A 17702-nucleotide genomic window follows, 5' to 3' on the forward strand; every position below is an offset into this window, starting at 1 on the left:
AAAATGGAATTTGTTCAATGAAAACAAATGTGCTATTAGAAATGTAGTATCTAAATATTTGCAGAAAAAATGTAAATCTTTCTAGACACAGAATCAATGACATTGAAGCAGTAGTTCCATAACAAAGAAATTTCAAGGGAAGATTGGAAAGAGAAACACCAAGTTATATTCACAAATACCAATCCATTAGCAACTGCATTGCCAGAGAGAAAAAAATAATCATATTTTATATTAATATTTATATTAATATATGGGTTTTTAAATCACAGCACACGGACAAGAAAATAATTCGTTTTAGAGTATGACTTTTGGGTAAGCTGATTTTATTGCTTTCACACCTCAGGGCTAAAGAGAAGACTTATATAATCTTACACAACATTTATGATCTACATGTTACAATTTGCATCAAACTGTATCCAATTATATTCTGACCCCATCTCTACTATTATGGATATGTCAATAAAAACTTGCAGCTTAATACTGCATTCTATCAGTATATCTAAATAAGTGAATTGAAATGCAAACACATAATGAAATAAATAATTTTAGGATGTGATCACACAATTATAGTGTCATGAATCTACTTTAACTGCCATGACTGCATTCTATGGTATGCTGGGCTTTGTAGTTTGATGGGCCAAATCCTGGGCTTTCCCTGGGGGTGGTTACATGGTCTTCCTAGGTCAACCAGAGGTTGGCCCAGGAGGGCATGGAGCCAGCACCAGCTCCCCCCCCCCCCCATTTACCTCCAAAACTCCAACTTATCTCTCAGAATATAAATCCCCCTACGGGCCATTCCGCAGATTAAGATCTTCAAGTCAGGCCCTGCTCTCAGTCCCGCCGCCGTCACAAGTGTGGTTGGCAGGCATGAGAGACAGATTTGTTTTGGTGGTGGCTCCACAGCTGTGGAACTCCTTGCCAAGGGAGATTAGGGAAACCCCCCTCACACATGTCTTTTATGAAGCAGCTGAAAATCTGGATGTAGGACCAAGCTTTTGGCCCATCCTAGGATATGGGTTGATATGACCTGATGGATTCTGTGAATATGAAGTCGAACACAAACTGGCTCTGACATCAGCTCAATTCTACCCTCCCCTATTCTCACCAGCACTACTATCTTTAAAATACACACCGCTCAGGTTGAAGCATTTTCCCTGTCAGGTTATCAGGGAGACAGGATGATTTGTTTTATTGTATCTATATGTTTCAATGTTTTTTTTTATAATTTGAAATGCTATATTTGTGTATCTGTATGTACAACACGGCATTACATTTTGTCATAATCTGTAAACCGCTCTGAGTCCCGTTCAGGGTGAGAAAAGCGGGGTATAAATATAGTAAGTAAGTAAATTAATTAATTAATTATGGAAGGGGCCTGGCTGCATACTCCGGCCCTTTCAGCAAAAATTCCCGGCATGTGAAAATGACATGTTGGGAGGTTGGGGGCGGGTCCCCCCCCCCAATCTTCCAATGTGTCATTTTTCACGCACCAGGAGCTTTCGCCAGAGGGGTCTAAGCATGCAGCCAGGCCCCTCACATAAGTTTTGGGGGTAAATGGGGGCCTAGGAGGGGAGGGTGGGGTGCCAAACCTCTCCTTTGTGCTGGTTCGAAGAACCAGGATCACAGTGAGTATTGACAGTGAGTATTGACCCCCCAGATCACAGCAGTGGTCCTGGGAGTCGAACTCCACAGGGCCCACACCTGGAAAGATCCAGACATTACATTAAGGTCGGGATCATTCCAAATTTTTTATTAATCCGGAGTAAACTGGGAAATCCCAGTTTACTTCAGATTAATTCGGGTTTACTTGAGGCACCATTTGGATGCTTCAGGTAAACCAATGACAGGCCCCGCATTTTGGGCCTGGCTGGAAAGATAGTAAGTCTTAAGAAGTGTTACTACACTTCCCCCCCTTACTATTCCTTTTCTTTCTGAAGCCAAGAAGCTCTTCAGAATATCTTTGGCTACTTACTGGATTAAAGACAGATTCCTAGGGCCATGTAGAGACTTAAAGGAGGATAGAATAGAAGATTCCAGAGCTGAAAAGTTCAACTCATCAGTTCCTGGAACAACATTGCTATGTTTTGTAATGTTTGATTTTTAATGGTTTAAAATTGTAAACTGTTTCAGCATCTTGACAGAAAGATGCAATATAAATGCAGTTGATCAGTGAACCAGTCATGAGCTGCTAAATGTTTACTTCCATTCTACACAGCTTTCATTAGCCAACATAATTATTGCTTTCACCTGCTCAATAATATGTATGGATTTAGGATCTATCATGAGAAGTAGATTAAAGACGTCTGAAATTTAAAATAAAAACACATGATAGAATCACAACATGGCCTTTCAGGAGTCTTGAAGGAATCTAATCATTCAGACACCAAAAGACTAACTAATTCAACGGCCCCTCCAGATATGCTGCACTATAACATTCATCCTGCCGACTGGCACATAATCCAACACTTTTGAAGCATATCAGGTTGTGGAAACTGGTCTTGACTATATTTTGAGATAAAGAAGTCATGTAGCCATTTGTTCTTCTAAAACATAACTTTACCGCTTTGAGACTTCAAATGATTAGCTGAAATTACAACCTGTATGGATTAAATATATATTACTGTATTTAATTAAATTCAATTACAAATGAAGTAAAATCAAGTCTAATTTTAAATATATTATTTTGGGTTAGAATGCACATCTAACTCAAAGAGTTAAAAAGAGACACCTGTTTGCTGGTAGAACCACCTTCTGCCGGCTTGATCTCACAGCTCTGTCAACCCAGCAGTCTGCTGATAGAACATTTCTGCAGGCTAAAATATGATAGCAAAAGATTCCCCTTCACCCACAAAAAAAGAAGGAAGCTGAAGTGATGGAGAAGGCAGTTTTCAGCAGAACCAAACTTTCTCAAGCCAAAGTAACAATGCCAGCAAAAAAAACTAGGTCAGAGCACATATAGTCATAATATCCATCGATCCTAGGGTGAGAGAGGTTGAATTCAGCACAGCATTATTAGAGTTGTCTTTTGGCTGTCATGGATTAATTAGAATCGTGTTCTTAAATCTTTGAAATGTGCATTGGACTGAGGATATTGTTTTGGCATATTAGTATTAGCTGTAGCAGGTATATGAAATGTGAATGGCAAGTATGTGGTTATAAATCTCAGAACCAGTATGGAATCTGGAGTTCTCTATTATGTGTTACACGATCATTCAGGAAAATATTTTACTGTTCACACTGTAAGGCTGCATTTCTGTGGGATGTACTAACACAGAAGCATGCTCCATAGAACTAGTAAGTATGTATAAGACAGTGGTTCTCAACCTTCCTAATGCTGCAACCCCTTAATACATTTCCTCATGTTGTGGTGACCCCCAACCATAAAATTATTTTTGTTTCTATTTCATAACTGTAATTTTGCTGTAATGAATCGTAATGTAAATATCTGATGTGCATGATATATTTTCATTCACTGGACCAAATTTGGCACAAATATCCCATACGCTCAAATTTGAAAACAGGTGGGGTTAGGAGAGAATGATTTTGTTATTTGGGAACTGTAGTTGCTGGGATGTATAGTTAACCTACCACTCTGTTTCACTGTAGAAACTCTGAATCTAGCCCACAATGGATCTGCACCAAACGTGGTACACTACCTACATGGCCAACATTGAATACTGGTTGGGTTGGCAGGAGCTGTTTTTGAATTCTGGGAGTTGTAGTTCACCAACACTCAGAGAGCACCCTGTACCAAACTGGTGATGGAACTAGTAACTTGCCACACATACCCAACATGCCAAACTTTGAATACTGGTGGGGTTTCAAGGGGACTGATCTTAGAGGTTGGGAGTTATAGATCACCCACATCAACAACGCAATGTGCACCCAATTGATGATCTGAACTAAACTTGCTATGGAAATATGTGTTTTCTGATGATCTTTGGTGACCCCTCTGACAACCTCTCCCGACCCCCAGGTTGAGAAACGCTGGCATAAAATATGAGGTAAATATTTTCTTCAAGATGCACGGTGTTAGTTTATAGCAGGCCCACATCTTCTGTGTAGGAAGTGTTTTCTTCCCTAATGTTAATAAAGCCTTGTAAAAACAAATAAACATTGGTTGTGGGTGAACCCCTACCTTGCCCAATCCAGGAGTGTCCTTCACTTTGTTGACTGCTCTCAGCAAACATGGTGGGGCTGGTGGAGGAGAGGTCTGTAAGACTGTACTAAACTTTGTAGCAAAAAGATGAGATTCAGAAACAGAGGATGTAGAAGGCCTGTGTTTCTTCTTTTTAGATGACAGGTTCAACTTCTGAGCAGCTCTGTAGAGGAATAAAGAAAATACCAATTTCATCATTAGTTACATAAAATAAGAAACATCTTATTAACAAGAGACATCAAGAAGGATCACCAACTGAAATAAAATGTCTTTTTAGCTTTTACCCTTCTCATACTAGTTCTTTGGGAGGATATACATTTAAAACAGGAACTGGTTAAACAGGATTCAAATTATATATAGCCTTTGTTTTTCCCTAAAGTTCGTCATCTTAGTACACAGGCCCTGCTGTATCCTATTACCAAATTAATGAGGTGTACAAATAGCTATTTATGTTAGACAATTTAGTTTCATAAATTGACTTTTGAATTACAAAGAACTGTTTGTCATTCATGTCTTTAGGTGCAGTTTTTCAATGTAAGCAGCCAATCATTATTATGTTAATGTTCATTATTAAATGCTCAAGTGAAATTAACCAACATATAAGGAGTGTAGAACTAACTATTTTAAACTTCTGACACCTCATAAAACATAGCCCTTTTCCTAATATCCAGCCAACCAACTTTGTGCTATTTGTAAAACAGCTGGAGAATCAGAGAAACTCAGAATTGGTTAAATAAACTGCACATTGATTTAAGTATTGGGAGCTACAGTGAAACATGTTTTCAATTTAAAAATGGATTTTTCTTTATTCAAATTCAGATTATTGTTGCCATCTAGCTTGCAAACTACTTCTCCTTTGACTTTTATTCACAGCATAAGGCATTATCTATATCTCTATCTATCTATCTATCTATCTATCTGTCTATATAAATGATCGATGACCAGCAACAAGGCATAATAGTCACCTTAGTATGGAAAAATTATTGCCTATTGCATGCATTTTCCTTTTGATTAAACAATTATAATTTTCACGTTTTCTATAGTCCACTTTATTATTATTTTTTCTAATATTGCATAGTGACATAGCCTGGAGGTTTTGAACTACCTCTATCAAGATGAAAAGCATACTGGTTTTCTGATCACAGGTAAAAACAGTACCTCAGCAACGTATAAAATCGCAGGAAATAAAAAAAACACTATTAGAATCCTGGGTGCAATTAATAAATTTTTGTGGTGTTTTGCAAATGGATTCCAACAGATTATTGACACTACGGAGCAAATGTGTGATAGGAATCATTCGGAACTGTGTTCAGAGTCTAATAAACAGAGTATATCCCAATGTGATATGGTCTAAAGCAGGGGTCCCCAAACTAAGGCCCGTGGGCCGGATGCGGCCCTCCAAGGTCATTTACCTGGCCCCCACCCTCATTTAAAATATAATATTTTATATCAGTTTTAATAATATAATATATTGTATATACATATATTGATAATGATATTATCATTTTATACAATATAATATTAATAATAATACCACATAATAATATTAATTATATGTTATATATTACATATAATATTACAGTATAGTGGTATAGTTCAATATAGTAATATATAATGCTAATATTGTGCTATGCTAATAATATAATATAATGTACATACAACTGCTCTGAGTTCACTTCAGGGTGAGAAGGGTGGGATATAAATGTAGTAAATAAATGTAGTAAATGAATAAATAAATAATTTTGGACTTAGGCTTGGCCAAAGTCTGAAATGTCTTGAAGACACACAACAACAACAACAACAACAACAACAACAACAACAACAACAATCCTAATTAACCTGACTATCTCATTGGTCAGAAGCAGGCCCACACTTCCTATTGAAATCCTGATAGGTTTATGTTGGTTAAAATTATTTTCATTTTTAAATATTGGTCTTTCATTGTTATTGTTGTTGTTTTGCACTACAAATAAGATATGTGCAGTGTGCATAGGATTTTTTTCGTTTTTTTTCCAAATGATAATTTGGCCCCTCAACAGTCTGAAGGATGGTGGACCGGCCCTCTGCTTTAAAAGTTTGAGGACCCCTGGTCTAAAGGTTTGATGCTCAAAGAGACTAACAGGGCTAATTTCTTTGAGAACAGATTTGCTGTTGTATTGCAAATACTACGTTCAACCACTGAACATGGGCAGAGACTGAAGAATTAATTGGCTTAATTAATTAATTAATTAATTAATTAATTTTTCTGTGAGAAAGGTAGTCCCATTTCTTAGCTTCAAAATTCCATTATCTCTTATCATGCAAATAGGCAAGGAGGAGAGTTTTGGAGAATTATTTTTCTTTATTTCTTAGCAATATTTTTTTTTTTTGGAGAATTATTTTTTTTATTTCTTAGCAATAAAAGATATGTGTGTTTGCAGCTCTGTATTAACTTCCTACTTTTTGGGAAAAAATACAGTAGAGTCTCACTTATCCAACACTCACTTATCCAACGTTCTGGATTATCCAACGCATTTTTGTAGTCAATGTTTTCAATACATCGTGCTATTTTGCTGCTAAATTCGAAAATACAGTAATTACTGCATAGCATTACTGTGTATTGAACTACCTTTTCTGTAAAATTTGTTGTATAACATGATGTTTTGGTGTTTAATTTGTAAAATCATAACCTAATTTGATGTTTAATAGGCTTTTCCTTAATCTCTCCTTATTATCCAACATATTCGCTTATCCAACGTTCTGCCGGCCCGTTTATGTTGGATAAGCGAGACTCTACTGTACTTTCAACACAATCTGAGAATCATGATGATATGTAGAAAAGCATCCACTTATGAATCTTTTAAATGGGAGAATGGACACAACGCAACAATTGCTTTTAAAATGCCTTGGTGTGCACATTGGTGCATTTACAGCACATCTCAGTAAATAAATACTCATGTTGGGGTGCTTTCCACATTTCTCCTTACAGCCTCCAATATCTCTCTCTGCCACTAAAAGCCTTTTCTGAGGACGAGTAACACACCTGCATGCTAAGAAAATAGTTCAGTCTCTCCACAGAGTTGACCATAAAAAGACTTCAACAACAGAACGGTAAATGCAACATTAATTCTATGGCTTGATTTCAGCAGGAAAGCTGGAGTGGAAGTTATTTGAATAAGAGAAAGAAAGAGAAATGAGTGTGCTATAACCACAATACCACCGTGTCTATATTCAGTGCAGAGCAATTACATATTTCCAGTGCAATTTAGATGACTGGAATTGTGCATATGTCTTTATTGCCAGAAGGAGTGTTCTGCCACAAGAACTCTTTTTCTGCAGGTGAGGCCAAGGATCTGACAACAGTTATCTGCCAGTGGAATTCATCTTCAGATTGAGCTCTGAGAGCAAAAAAACCAAAACGAGAACGGGAGGTGGAGTTGGGCAGAAAAGGTGCTAAATGATGCCAAAGCTTCTCATCCACAATTGTCTTGGTTCTAGATAGCAGGTGCTTAGATTAGGAGCATAGGTTTTCAAAGAAATTAAAGAAATTACATCCATAATTCATCATCAGTTAATGTCCTATTAGTTTCTTTCACTGAAGTAGGGGAAAGCATTCTGTAAATAGGAATACAGACAAATGTGAATAACACCTATTCATATATATATATATATATATATATATATATATATATATAAATAAATAAAAACTTGGCTGTATATGTGTGCTTAAGTCCACTGGTCAATTATATTTCAAGAATGCCAGCTGCTCAGTTTAGCCTAGGTGAACTAACACTCCTATCACAAATACTTTTACTCATACCAATGGCTCAACTCAAATTAATTCTACTGTATTATTCATAGTAAGTCGTTGGACCCATACTTTCCACCCATGCATCCTAACACTACGTCTGTCATGGATTCGTCTGATGTTTCTAAGGCCCTTTCCACACAGCTGTATAAAATCTGTATTGAACTGGATTATATGGCAGTGTGGACTCGAATAATTCAGTTCAAAGCAGATATTGTGAATTATCTGCCTTAATATTCTGGGTTATATGATTGTGTAGAATGGCCTTAAGACACCAGACCACCTCCATGCCACGAGTACAACCCAGGTGGAAGAATGCAAAACATCTGGAGGCCCAGTATGGGAAAGAGATTGATAATTTGGGCCTACCTGGAATGAGATTGATAATGAGATCCATCTTAGACTGGACCTGGAAGGAACTGAGGGGTGAGGTTTCAAGGGGGTATTGAACTGAAAGCTTACCCGCATTTTCTTTATTCCTAACTTTACTGTAGCATAGTAACATGGCATTAAAAATATTTCCAAAATTCTCTTGTGAGTGACTTTGACTGCTATCAAGGTTCTCCCACCATCACATTTGCTTTCTTAATATTTTAATCTCTCTAAAAAACCGATTGGATCAGAAGGTCCATTGCTGACATTTTTTCTTAAAAGAAAAGAAATACTATTGGAAGATGAGTGGCCTTTTCAAAACCTTAGAATGATATGTCATTTTGACAGTGTTAACCTTTGGAATGGCATTAAGATAGAACAACCTTGATTCATTTTGGCCAACAATTGGAAAAGGAATGTAAAATCCATGTGCTACAACCTTATCTATATTTCCTTTTAAAAAAAAACCCAAGAAATAAGAATAACAGAATGATAGTGACATACAGTACTTACAATGTATGGGTAGGAAATAAAAGAAAACATATATCTCCTCTGCAACCTCTGATGTATCAAATAAAAGACTTTGGAAGGGTAGTCATTGATGTCTTCTAAAAAACTATGTGTAATAATCCACGGGATGGATTATAGAACCATGGGATGTAACACAAGGGACACCTAGTTCACCCACTTCCAGTGTTGTAATTCATACTGAAAGCATTCCTGAGAAGTGACCATCCAGTCTTAGCTGAACAAGATCCAAAAAAGGAGAGATCACAATCTTGCAAGGAAGACTATTCCTCTTTCAAAAATATTTATCTATTTATCATCAGGGAATTCTTCCTAATGTTCAAGTGCAATTTCTTTTCTTATACTTGGAATCCATTATTTCATGTCCTAGGCTTGAGGCAACAGAAAACATGCTTCACTTTCAGAACTTCAGATATTTAAATATATATTTTTTGCGTGTGTGTCAGGAGCAACCTTCTTCTGGAGTGAGAGAATTGGCCGTCTGCAAGGACGTTGCCCAGGAGACGCCCAGATGTTTGTTATTTTATGTTTTTACCATCCTTGTGGGAGGCTTCTCTCATGTCCCCTCATGGAGCTGGAGCTGATAGAGAGAGCTCATCCACGCTCTCCCCAGGTGGGATTCGAACATGGCAGCTTTCAGGTCAGCAACCCAACCTTCAAGTCACTTAGTCCACTACGCCATCTGGGGGCTCCTATTTAAATATCTGAATCATCTCGTACTCTTCTTCAAGTGAAATATACCCAACTCTCTAAGGCCCCTTCTACACTGCCCTATATCCCAGGATCTGATCCCAGATTATCTGCTTTAAACTGGATTATATGAGTCTCCACTGCCAGATAATCTGGGGAAAACAGAAAATCTGGGATCAGATCCTGGGATAGAAAGGCAGTGTGGAAGGTGCCAAAGTCACTGGTATCCAACTTTTGATCCTCCAGGCATTTTGTACTTCAGTTCCCAGAATTACTGACCATTGCACAAGCTGGCCTGGGCTTCTGGGAGGTATAGTCCCAGACATCTTGAGGACCAAAAGTTGAATGCCACTGCTCTAAGTCTTTCCTCATGAGTTTTAATTTCCAGGGGGTTTACTGTATTGGTCATTCTAATAAGAAATTCCTGTAATATAATGGCTGAGATTTCATTAAATTTATTTCACCATATTATTATTTTCTTCAAGGGCCAAAACAAGGGATGGAAAAATCTAGTAAAAAGAATGTTCAGAATATATCTCACGAAAATGTTGTTCCTGAAATAGGCCTTTAGTAACATAAACAATGTACTGTATTTGATAAAACATTTAGGACTGCAGGCCAACCAAGGAGAGGGAGTCAGTGTCTGGAATTCTGTTAGTAACCCTAGCATGCATGTCATGCTATGGGATTAATTATTCAGAAGAAGAAATGCACATCCAGCAAAATGTGCATTGCAGTTTGCACAATGACACTCAGTCACTGACATGTGTTACGCAATATTGATATTCTGCATTGGGGTTATGTAGTGCTGGTGAAGTGTATCTCCACACTGGGATATCATATTGTAATATCTCTGTTGTGCCGGCTCTACTGAGATGAATCATGAATTAAGTCCAGATCTTCACATGATATTCATTTCAGTTTATACATTTCTCCAGACTCTGTTCTATTTCCATTTAAATATCCCAATGCAAACATGAGAAGATCTGGATATAATTTTCATTTCTGTTTGCAATATAATATGTGAGGGTGTACGCATACATGCCTGCAATGAATAGAGAGCGAAAGTGTGTTTTGTGTGTCTGTGAGGATCTATAAACATGTCTCTTAAATGCTTAGTAAATGCCTCATGCTTGTTGTTCTTATTTTTATGCATGTATTCAATTTCCAAGCAACAGTAAAGCTATGTGTATCAGCGCTATTTCCATTTTACATCTTGGGTGGTTTCATTCATTCAGCTATTGGCTTCCTACAGCACCTGAAATATCCCAGCTCTGTTGGCGGTACTAAAATCATTCCTCAAATCACTGCTACAACTTGTTCCATAAGCATTATACACAGTTAGGGTCAAATCTGTAATCTTAACAAGAAGACTGACCACCCCAAAATTTGAGCTCTCATTGTCAAATGGGTAATTGTACCGAAATCAATGGGGTTTCTCTCTAATCTGACACATAGATTTCATACATGCTGTGAATCTATTGACTTGAAGCGCTGTATATAGTTTCTATATACGGTCACAGGGTTTCTTCCCCAGTCCCCCCATGGCTCCAGAAGACATCAAGGAAAGATTTGGAAAAGGGGAATGTAAGATACTCTGAGAGTGCGAAAGAATGAATTGAAAATATCATTACAGGGACAACACTGGAATCATAAAAGTAAGTGAGATTGTTGTTGCTATAGACAGTACAACCCTGTATCTCTGGGGGATAAGTTACAGGGGAGGTGGAGCAGAGGGAGAACTTCTCCCGCTGTCCTCCAGTCAATCAGCAAGTGCCTAGATGCACAATCCAGCTACACTGCAACTTGCCCCCGTCCAATAAGTTAGGTAGGGCATTTATCACAAATGCTCAGTAGCAAGGATTCACTTATAAAAACACTTGTGCAATACCCATGTTTTTCTGATCACTGTAACCTCAGGCATTAAGAATGAATTGTGCTTGTTCCTGCACAATTCCATCTGTGTTTCATGTGACAGTCACTCAATAGCATAGTGGGAAATGGCTTACATATTATATACCAATCTCTTATAGAGTAATGACCATCTTAACTTTAATGACTTCTATGAACATAAATCTCATCTACAGTTGTATTTTTACAAACTGGTTGTGCAATTCAATCCCTCAGCTAAATAGGTTTTGAAAATCTAGCAAAGCCATTATGTTTCAATGAACTAAAATTAGATGATTATCATTAATACAACATAAGATGTCACAGTGCACTTTTACAAGGATCAAACCAAACCAAACCAAAGTTTTATAAATTATGTTTAATTAGAAAAATATTCTCCAATCATGCTTGAAAACAACTCAGCAAAGTGTCGAGTGATTTTCCATTTTGTTTGGAATTAATAGAACTTGACAGTCATCTACATTAAGATAGTCTATCCAAAAATTATATTATATTTTAAATTATTGTATTTTTTTAAAAAAAAAAACAAAAGCTAAGATTGAGTAGTTTCTTCTCTATGTGATTTGAGAGGGGGTTATGGGCATTCTAATACACAACTTTTACATGTACTCTCTTAAACACCAACTATGACATATATATGATTACTTGGTGTTTTTCTAAATAATTGATATTGGATAAGCCTTGAATAAATTTAATTATTAATAGATCTGGTTTGTACAAATATTTATGATCAATTAATCTCCATGGACTTTGGAGACAGAAATTAAAAACGTTAAAAACAAGAAACCTTTGCACGTTTGGGCAATGAGACATTACAGCCCTTTTTTAAAACTCTGAAAGTTAGTTTCCCATTTATGATTTGGTGGATTTTATAGTGTTTGTACTGTTTCTATACCTCCAACATGAAAGCCCTGGCCACACATGGAGATTTTGAAACATTCTTACTCCATTTAGCCTAAACTTTTCATGATTTAATATATATAAAAAGAGCTGCAGCACATCTAAAAATATAGCTCTTCTTACAGTTTAATGTTCTTGTTGACAGAAAAACTATATTAGACTGGAATGAAGAAGATATGTATCTCTGCATTTTGCTTTGGCCAATCAAAGTTGTGGGAGCTACTACATCTTGGAAAGAGGAGGTTTTTTTGTTAATTTATATGCATTAAAAATACACTTAAGGCCACCTCTGCAAGCCAGTTTTCTGTGTTGAATTACTGCTTTAAACTCAATCCAAACTCTTCTGAACAGCTTCATATCATAAAAGTTATGGACCACCACCATGAAGTTACTAATATTACTTAATAACAATGTGTGGCAAAATATTTACGATCTAGCCTGTTTTAACTGCTGTCACATTTCTAGTAACTGAACCAAATATTAATACACCTTCCATTTGCCCTTACCATAATGAATTTTGAATATCTGCCACTATATATTAATCAGACAAACTTTTAGAACACTGGGGCATCCAGTGTTTCAGAGAAGCATCTCAAGGACATACACAGTAGCTTGGAAAGGCAGACTGGAATTGGTTTTTAAATTGAATTAATTAGTGGTTCCGTTAAAGCTCCTTCAAGGGCAGCTAATGGACCCACATTACAGAGGCAGCAAATCTATATTTGATCTTACTGATGCTCTTCCTGAAACTGCTCCATGTCTAAAAGGAACAGCTTCAGAAGGAATGGGGAGAAATCCAAACTGGACTCATTCATACAATAAGAGAGGATCCACAGACCATCCCTTAGTTCCTGGACAATTACAGGTAGTATAGAAATTAAACCTACATGAAGATTTGTATAGTCTAATGATGCGATATAATACAGCCTTCTTTTCTGATCTGATTGGCTTTCTCATAACAAAACAGATGAACTCTGAGAACTTTGCAGACAGAATTGGCTTGCTGGAGAAAAGGAGACTCAAGAGCTAACGGCCATCTCCAGGTGGCAACAAAAGTACAGGGGCGATTTAGGGATGGTTGTGATGGCTAATGAGGAAGCATATTTGGTCTCTTAACCCAGATGAAAATTGTCATCTTGATATAATTCAGATCAAAGCACATAATCTGGATTTTATATGGCAGTGTAGGAGGGCCTTTAAATATACTTGGTGGTATATTTCTGGATTTCTAATACACATTCTTACTTAATATCTATTACTGTGTTTTTCATAATTTAGAAGTTTTCTCTAAGAATCTAAATTTATTTTAACTTTCCTTTTTAATTTTATCTTCCTCAGTCCCTGCATCTTAGGCTGGATCTACAATGCCCTGAGAATCTGAACCCAGATCATCTGCTTTGAACTGGATTATATCAATCTACACTGCCAGATAATCTGGGGTAAGAAGATATGTTTTCATGGCCGGAATCACAGGGTTGTTGAGAGTTTTCTGGGCTGTATGGCCATGTTCCAGAAGCATTCTCTCCTGACGTTCCGCCCACCTCTGCAGGAGTCTACTGTATACCATGCAGCTGTGGACAAGTCTACATAGGGACCATCAAAAGCAGCAGCATTGCCCAAACACCAATCCAGGAACATCAAAGGCACTGCAGACGAACTAAGCTAGAGAAGTCAGCCATAGCAGAGTACTTGATGAACCAACCTGGACACAGCATATTATCCGAGAACACAGAAATGCTCTCACGACCACCATGTCAGACTACACAGAGAAGCACTGAAATCCACAAGCATGTGGACAATTTCAACAGAAAGGAGGAAACCATGAAAATGAACAAAATTCGGCTACCAGTATTAAAAAAACCCCTCTAAAATCAGAACAGTAAATAAGGAACAGCACTCTGAAAACTGAGGAATTCCAGACATGAATCAATCAGGGTCAGCTAACACCTCCAAACCAAGGATTCCCCCAGGCAGGAAGAAGCCAGGACACGAAGCTGGCAAGGCCATTAATGCTAATCAAGGTGATTAATTACAACATTCTCACTGGTCTCCAACAGATAAGAGTTCTTTCTCCCACTCTGGACCTTCCACAAATATATAAACCTTCCTTGCTTAGTTTTTCCAATATACCTCACAACCTCAGAGGGTGCCTGCCATAGATGTGGGTGAAATGTCAGGAGAGAATGCTTCTGGAACATGGCTATATAGCCCGGAAAACTCACAACAACCCTGATAAGAAGTTTATCTGGGATCAGATCCTGGGATATACGGCTGTGTAGATCCAGCCATAGAGTAGTTTTCTCTTCTGAAGTCAAATGAAGAATGTATGGAACAATTGTCTACACTGAGCACATATCTTGAATGGAACAGCACTTCAATTACTGACTGCACTTATTCAAGAATGCCTATGTCTTCAACAGGATTTTAAGAGCTATTTAGGATCAAGGTCAAGTTTGCCTCCCACACTAGTCAGTTTGATGACTGATTAGTCAAGGCCACAGTCATTTAGACATTTCTGACACCTCTTGTTATTTAGAAATGCTATCCTTTTTAGTTCTTTAGTGCCCCAAACTGAATTATCTAGAACAAAAATTATGTGTAATGGTTTTGTCCTTAGTAGCTTTAGGGATAGCATGTAAATAAATCTTTTGTTCTCACTCTTCTATTTTCAAACAGGTGAAATGAAAAATTGCAGATAATTGAATATACTCAAAAGAATAATGCATTGGTGGGAAGCAGTAGATTATGTGATGGTGTGAAAGATACCAATAGAGAAGATTTGCATAGCATAGAAAGCTTTTACAATTTATAACTCTTCCCTCATTATTCTTTGGTCATTCAGCAAATAGCTAATTAATTTTAATTGGGGGGGGAGGAGTACTACCCATTGATTTGATTCCTGAAGGATAATTAAGCAAAAGTTCCTTTCTTTCCAAGGAACAGCTATGCAGTTTCAGTTATAATATGAAATAAAGGTATTTGCAATGGGAAGGAAGAACATACAAGTAGGTTTAATAGTGAAGGAAAAAGGAATACTTTTAGACAGTGTATACAGAAATTGTCTTGATCTTACCATCATGTTGACTGCAAATGTAATCAATATGATAAAACTTCTTGGTGTATATTTCTCAAGTATACAAATTCAAACAAAAAGGGGGGAAACAATCCTGTAAGAACAAGCCATGAGACAAAGATCCACCCAGAGGGAAAGTGTTCTTACCAGACAACAAGGAAACAACTGACCGCATAGGGAAGCTGATGAAGAAACACAACCTACAAACTATCTACAGACACACTAAGAAAATCCAACAAATGCTATGTTCAGCAAAGGATGAGAGGGATCCTCTCAACTCTCCAGGAGTCTACCGTATACCATGCAGCTGTGGACAAGTCTACATAGGGACCACCAAACGCAACAGCATTGCCCAAACACAAATCAAGGAACATGAAAGGCACTGCAGACTAATTTAACCAGAGAAGTCAGCCATAGCAGAGCACTTAATGAACAACACTCAGAAAACAGGGGAATTCCAGACATGAATCAATCAGGGCCAGCTAACACCTCCCAACAAAAGATTCCCCAAGGCAGGAAGCAGCCAGATCTTGAAGCTGAAAGGCTAATAAAGGTGGCCAATTGAACCATTCACACCTGCCTTAAAGAGACAAAGTTCTTTCTCCCACCCTAGACCTTCCACAGGTATATAAAACCCACTTGCCTAGTTTCCAACATACCTCACAACCTCTGAGGATGCCTGCCATAGATGTGAGCAAAACATCAGGAAAGACTGCTTCTGAAACATGGTCATACTGCCCGGAAAATTCACAGCAACCCAGTGATTCTGGTCATGAAAGCCTTTGACAACAAACTCTGTAATTGTGCATTAGAAGCCATATGCCATAGAAAGTCTCTGCAGGTAATCATTACAAATAGGAGAACAGCAGAGAACGATGTGGTGAAAAGGTTTTTGGATTGGAGAAATCTTTTTTTTTGAAGTCAAATATGGGGAGTACTGGCTTTACACATGTATTAGATGTAGTAGCATTATGTTCACTATTCCCAGCTGATTCAACAACACTTGTATTTTCAAGAAGGTTTTGGAAGCCCCTTAAAATTATATCCAGAATTGTCTTAAGTTCAGCGTTGTAACAGGAACCACGGCAGCGCAGCGGGTTAAACCATTGTGCCGGCTTGACTGCTGACCTGAAGGTTGCTGGTTCGAATACGTGAAATGGGGCAAACTCTCACCTGTCAGCTCTAGCTTGCAGGGACATGAGAGAAGCCTCCCTGGCATCCCCTGGGCAACGTCTCTGTAGATATCCAATTCTCTCACACCAGAAGCAAATTGCCAAGTCGCTTCTGACACGATTTTTTTTAAAAGTCTTGTGCCACAAACTACATTATTTAGAACAAAACATCTTATTGCTACTAACAAGCTATATTACAGACAATCTCAAGGTCCCTATCCTTTGGGGAGAAATAATATATTTTCCATATAATATATGTATGATCATTCAACAGCCAACACTTGTAAGCTTGAAAAAGACTCATGGCTTAATGCCCTATTGGCAATATATATTTCAATATATTTATATAGAATCACAGTATTGGAAGAGACCTCATTGGCCATCTAGACCAACCTCCTGCCAAGAAGCAGAAAAACTGCATTCAAAGCACCCCCGACAGATGGCCATACAGCCTCTGCTTAAAAGCCTTCAAAGAAGGAGCCTCCACCACAGTCCGGGGCAGAGAGTTCAACTGCTGAACAGCTCTCACAGTGAGGAAGTTCTTCCTGATGTTCAGGTGGAATCTCCTTTCTTGTAGTTTGAAGACAACATTCTGCGTCCTAGTCTGCAGGGCAGCAGAAGACAAGCTTGCTCTCTCCTCCCTATGACTTCCCCTCACATATTTATACATGGCTATTATGTCTCCTCTCAGCCTTCTTTTCTGCAGGCAAAACATGCCCAGTTCTTTAAGCCGCTCCTCATAGGGCTTGTTCTCCAGACCCTTGATCATTTTAGTTGTCCTCCTCTGGACACCTTCCAGCTTTTCAACATCTTCCTTTAAATTGCGGTGCCAAGAACTGGACACAGTATTCCAGTTGTGGTCTGACAAAGGCAGAATAGAGGGGTAGCACAACTTTCCTGGATCTAGAAACTATACTCCTATTTATGCAGGCCAAAATCCCATTGGCTTTTTTTTTTTTTTTGCTGCCATATTGCATTGTTGGCTCATGTTTAACTTGTTGTCCAAGAATATATAGGAGGCGTTATATTGATTTCAGTATTGCCAGATGGTGTGAAACATTCTACATTATGTTCCATCATTTCATCCAGTGCAGAAATAACCAAAGGAAA

The 17702-nt window shown here is 37.8% G+C and overlaps 1 protein-coding gene across 5 annotated transcripts in view; it reads right to left on the reverse strand.

The window, feature by feature from the left end:
- The window catches only part of kif26b (kinesin family member 26B), a 384274-nt gene that overhangs the window by 139625 nt on the left and 226947 nt on the right, over positions 1-17702 (reverse strand). For all 5 annotated transcript variants that reach the window (XM_062968955.1, XM_062968956.1, XM_062968954.1 and 2 more), the window contains one exon: positions 4139-4322. In XM_062968955.1, the coding sequence (XP_062825025.1) occupies positions 4139-4322 (184 nt within the window). The remainder of the gene's footprint in view (positions 1-4138; positions 4323-17702) is intronic.

The sequence above is a fragment of the Anolis carolinensis genome, chromosome 1 (genome assembly GCF_035594765.1).
Source record: "Anolis carolinensis isolate JA03-04 chromosome 1, rAnoCar3.1.pri, whole genome shotgun sequence".
Lineage (NCBI taxonomy): Eukaryota > Metazoa > Chordata > Lepidosauria > Squamata > Dactyloidae > Anolis > Anolis carolinensis.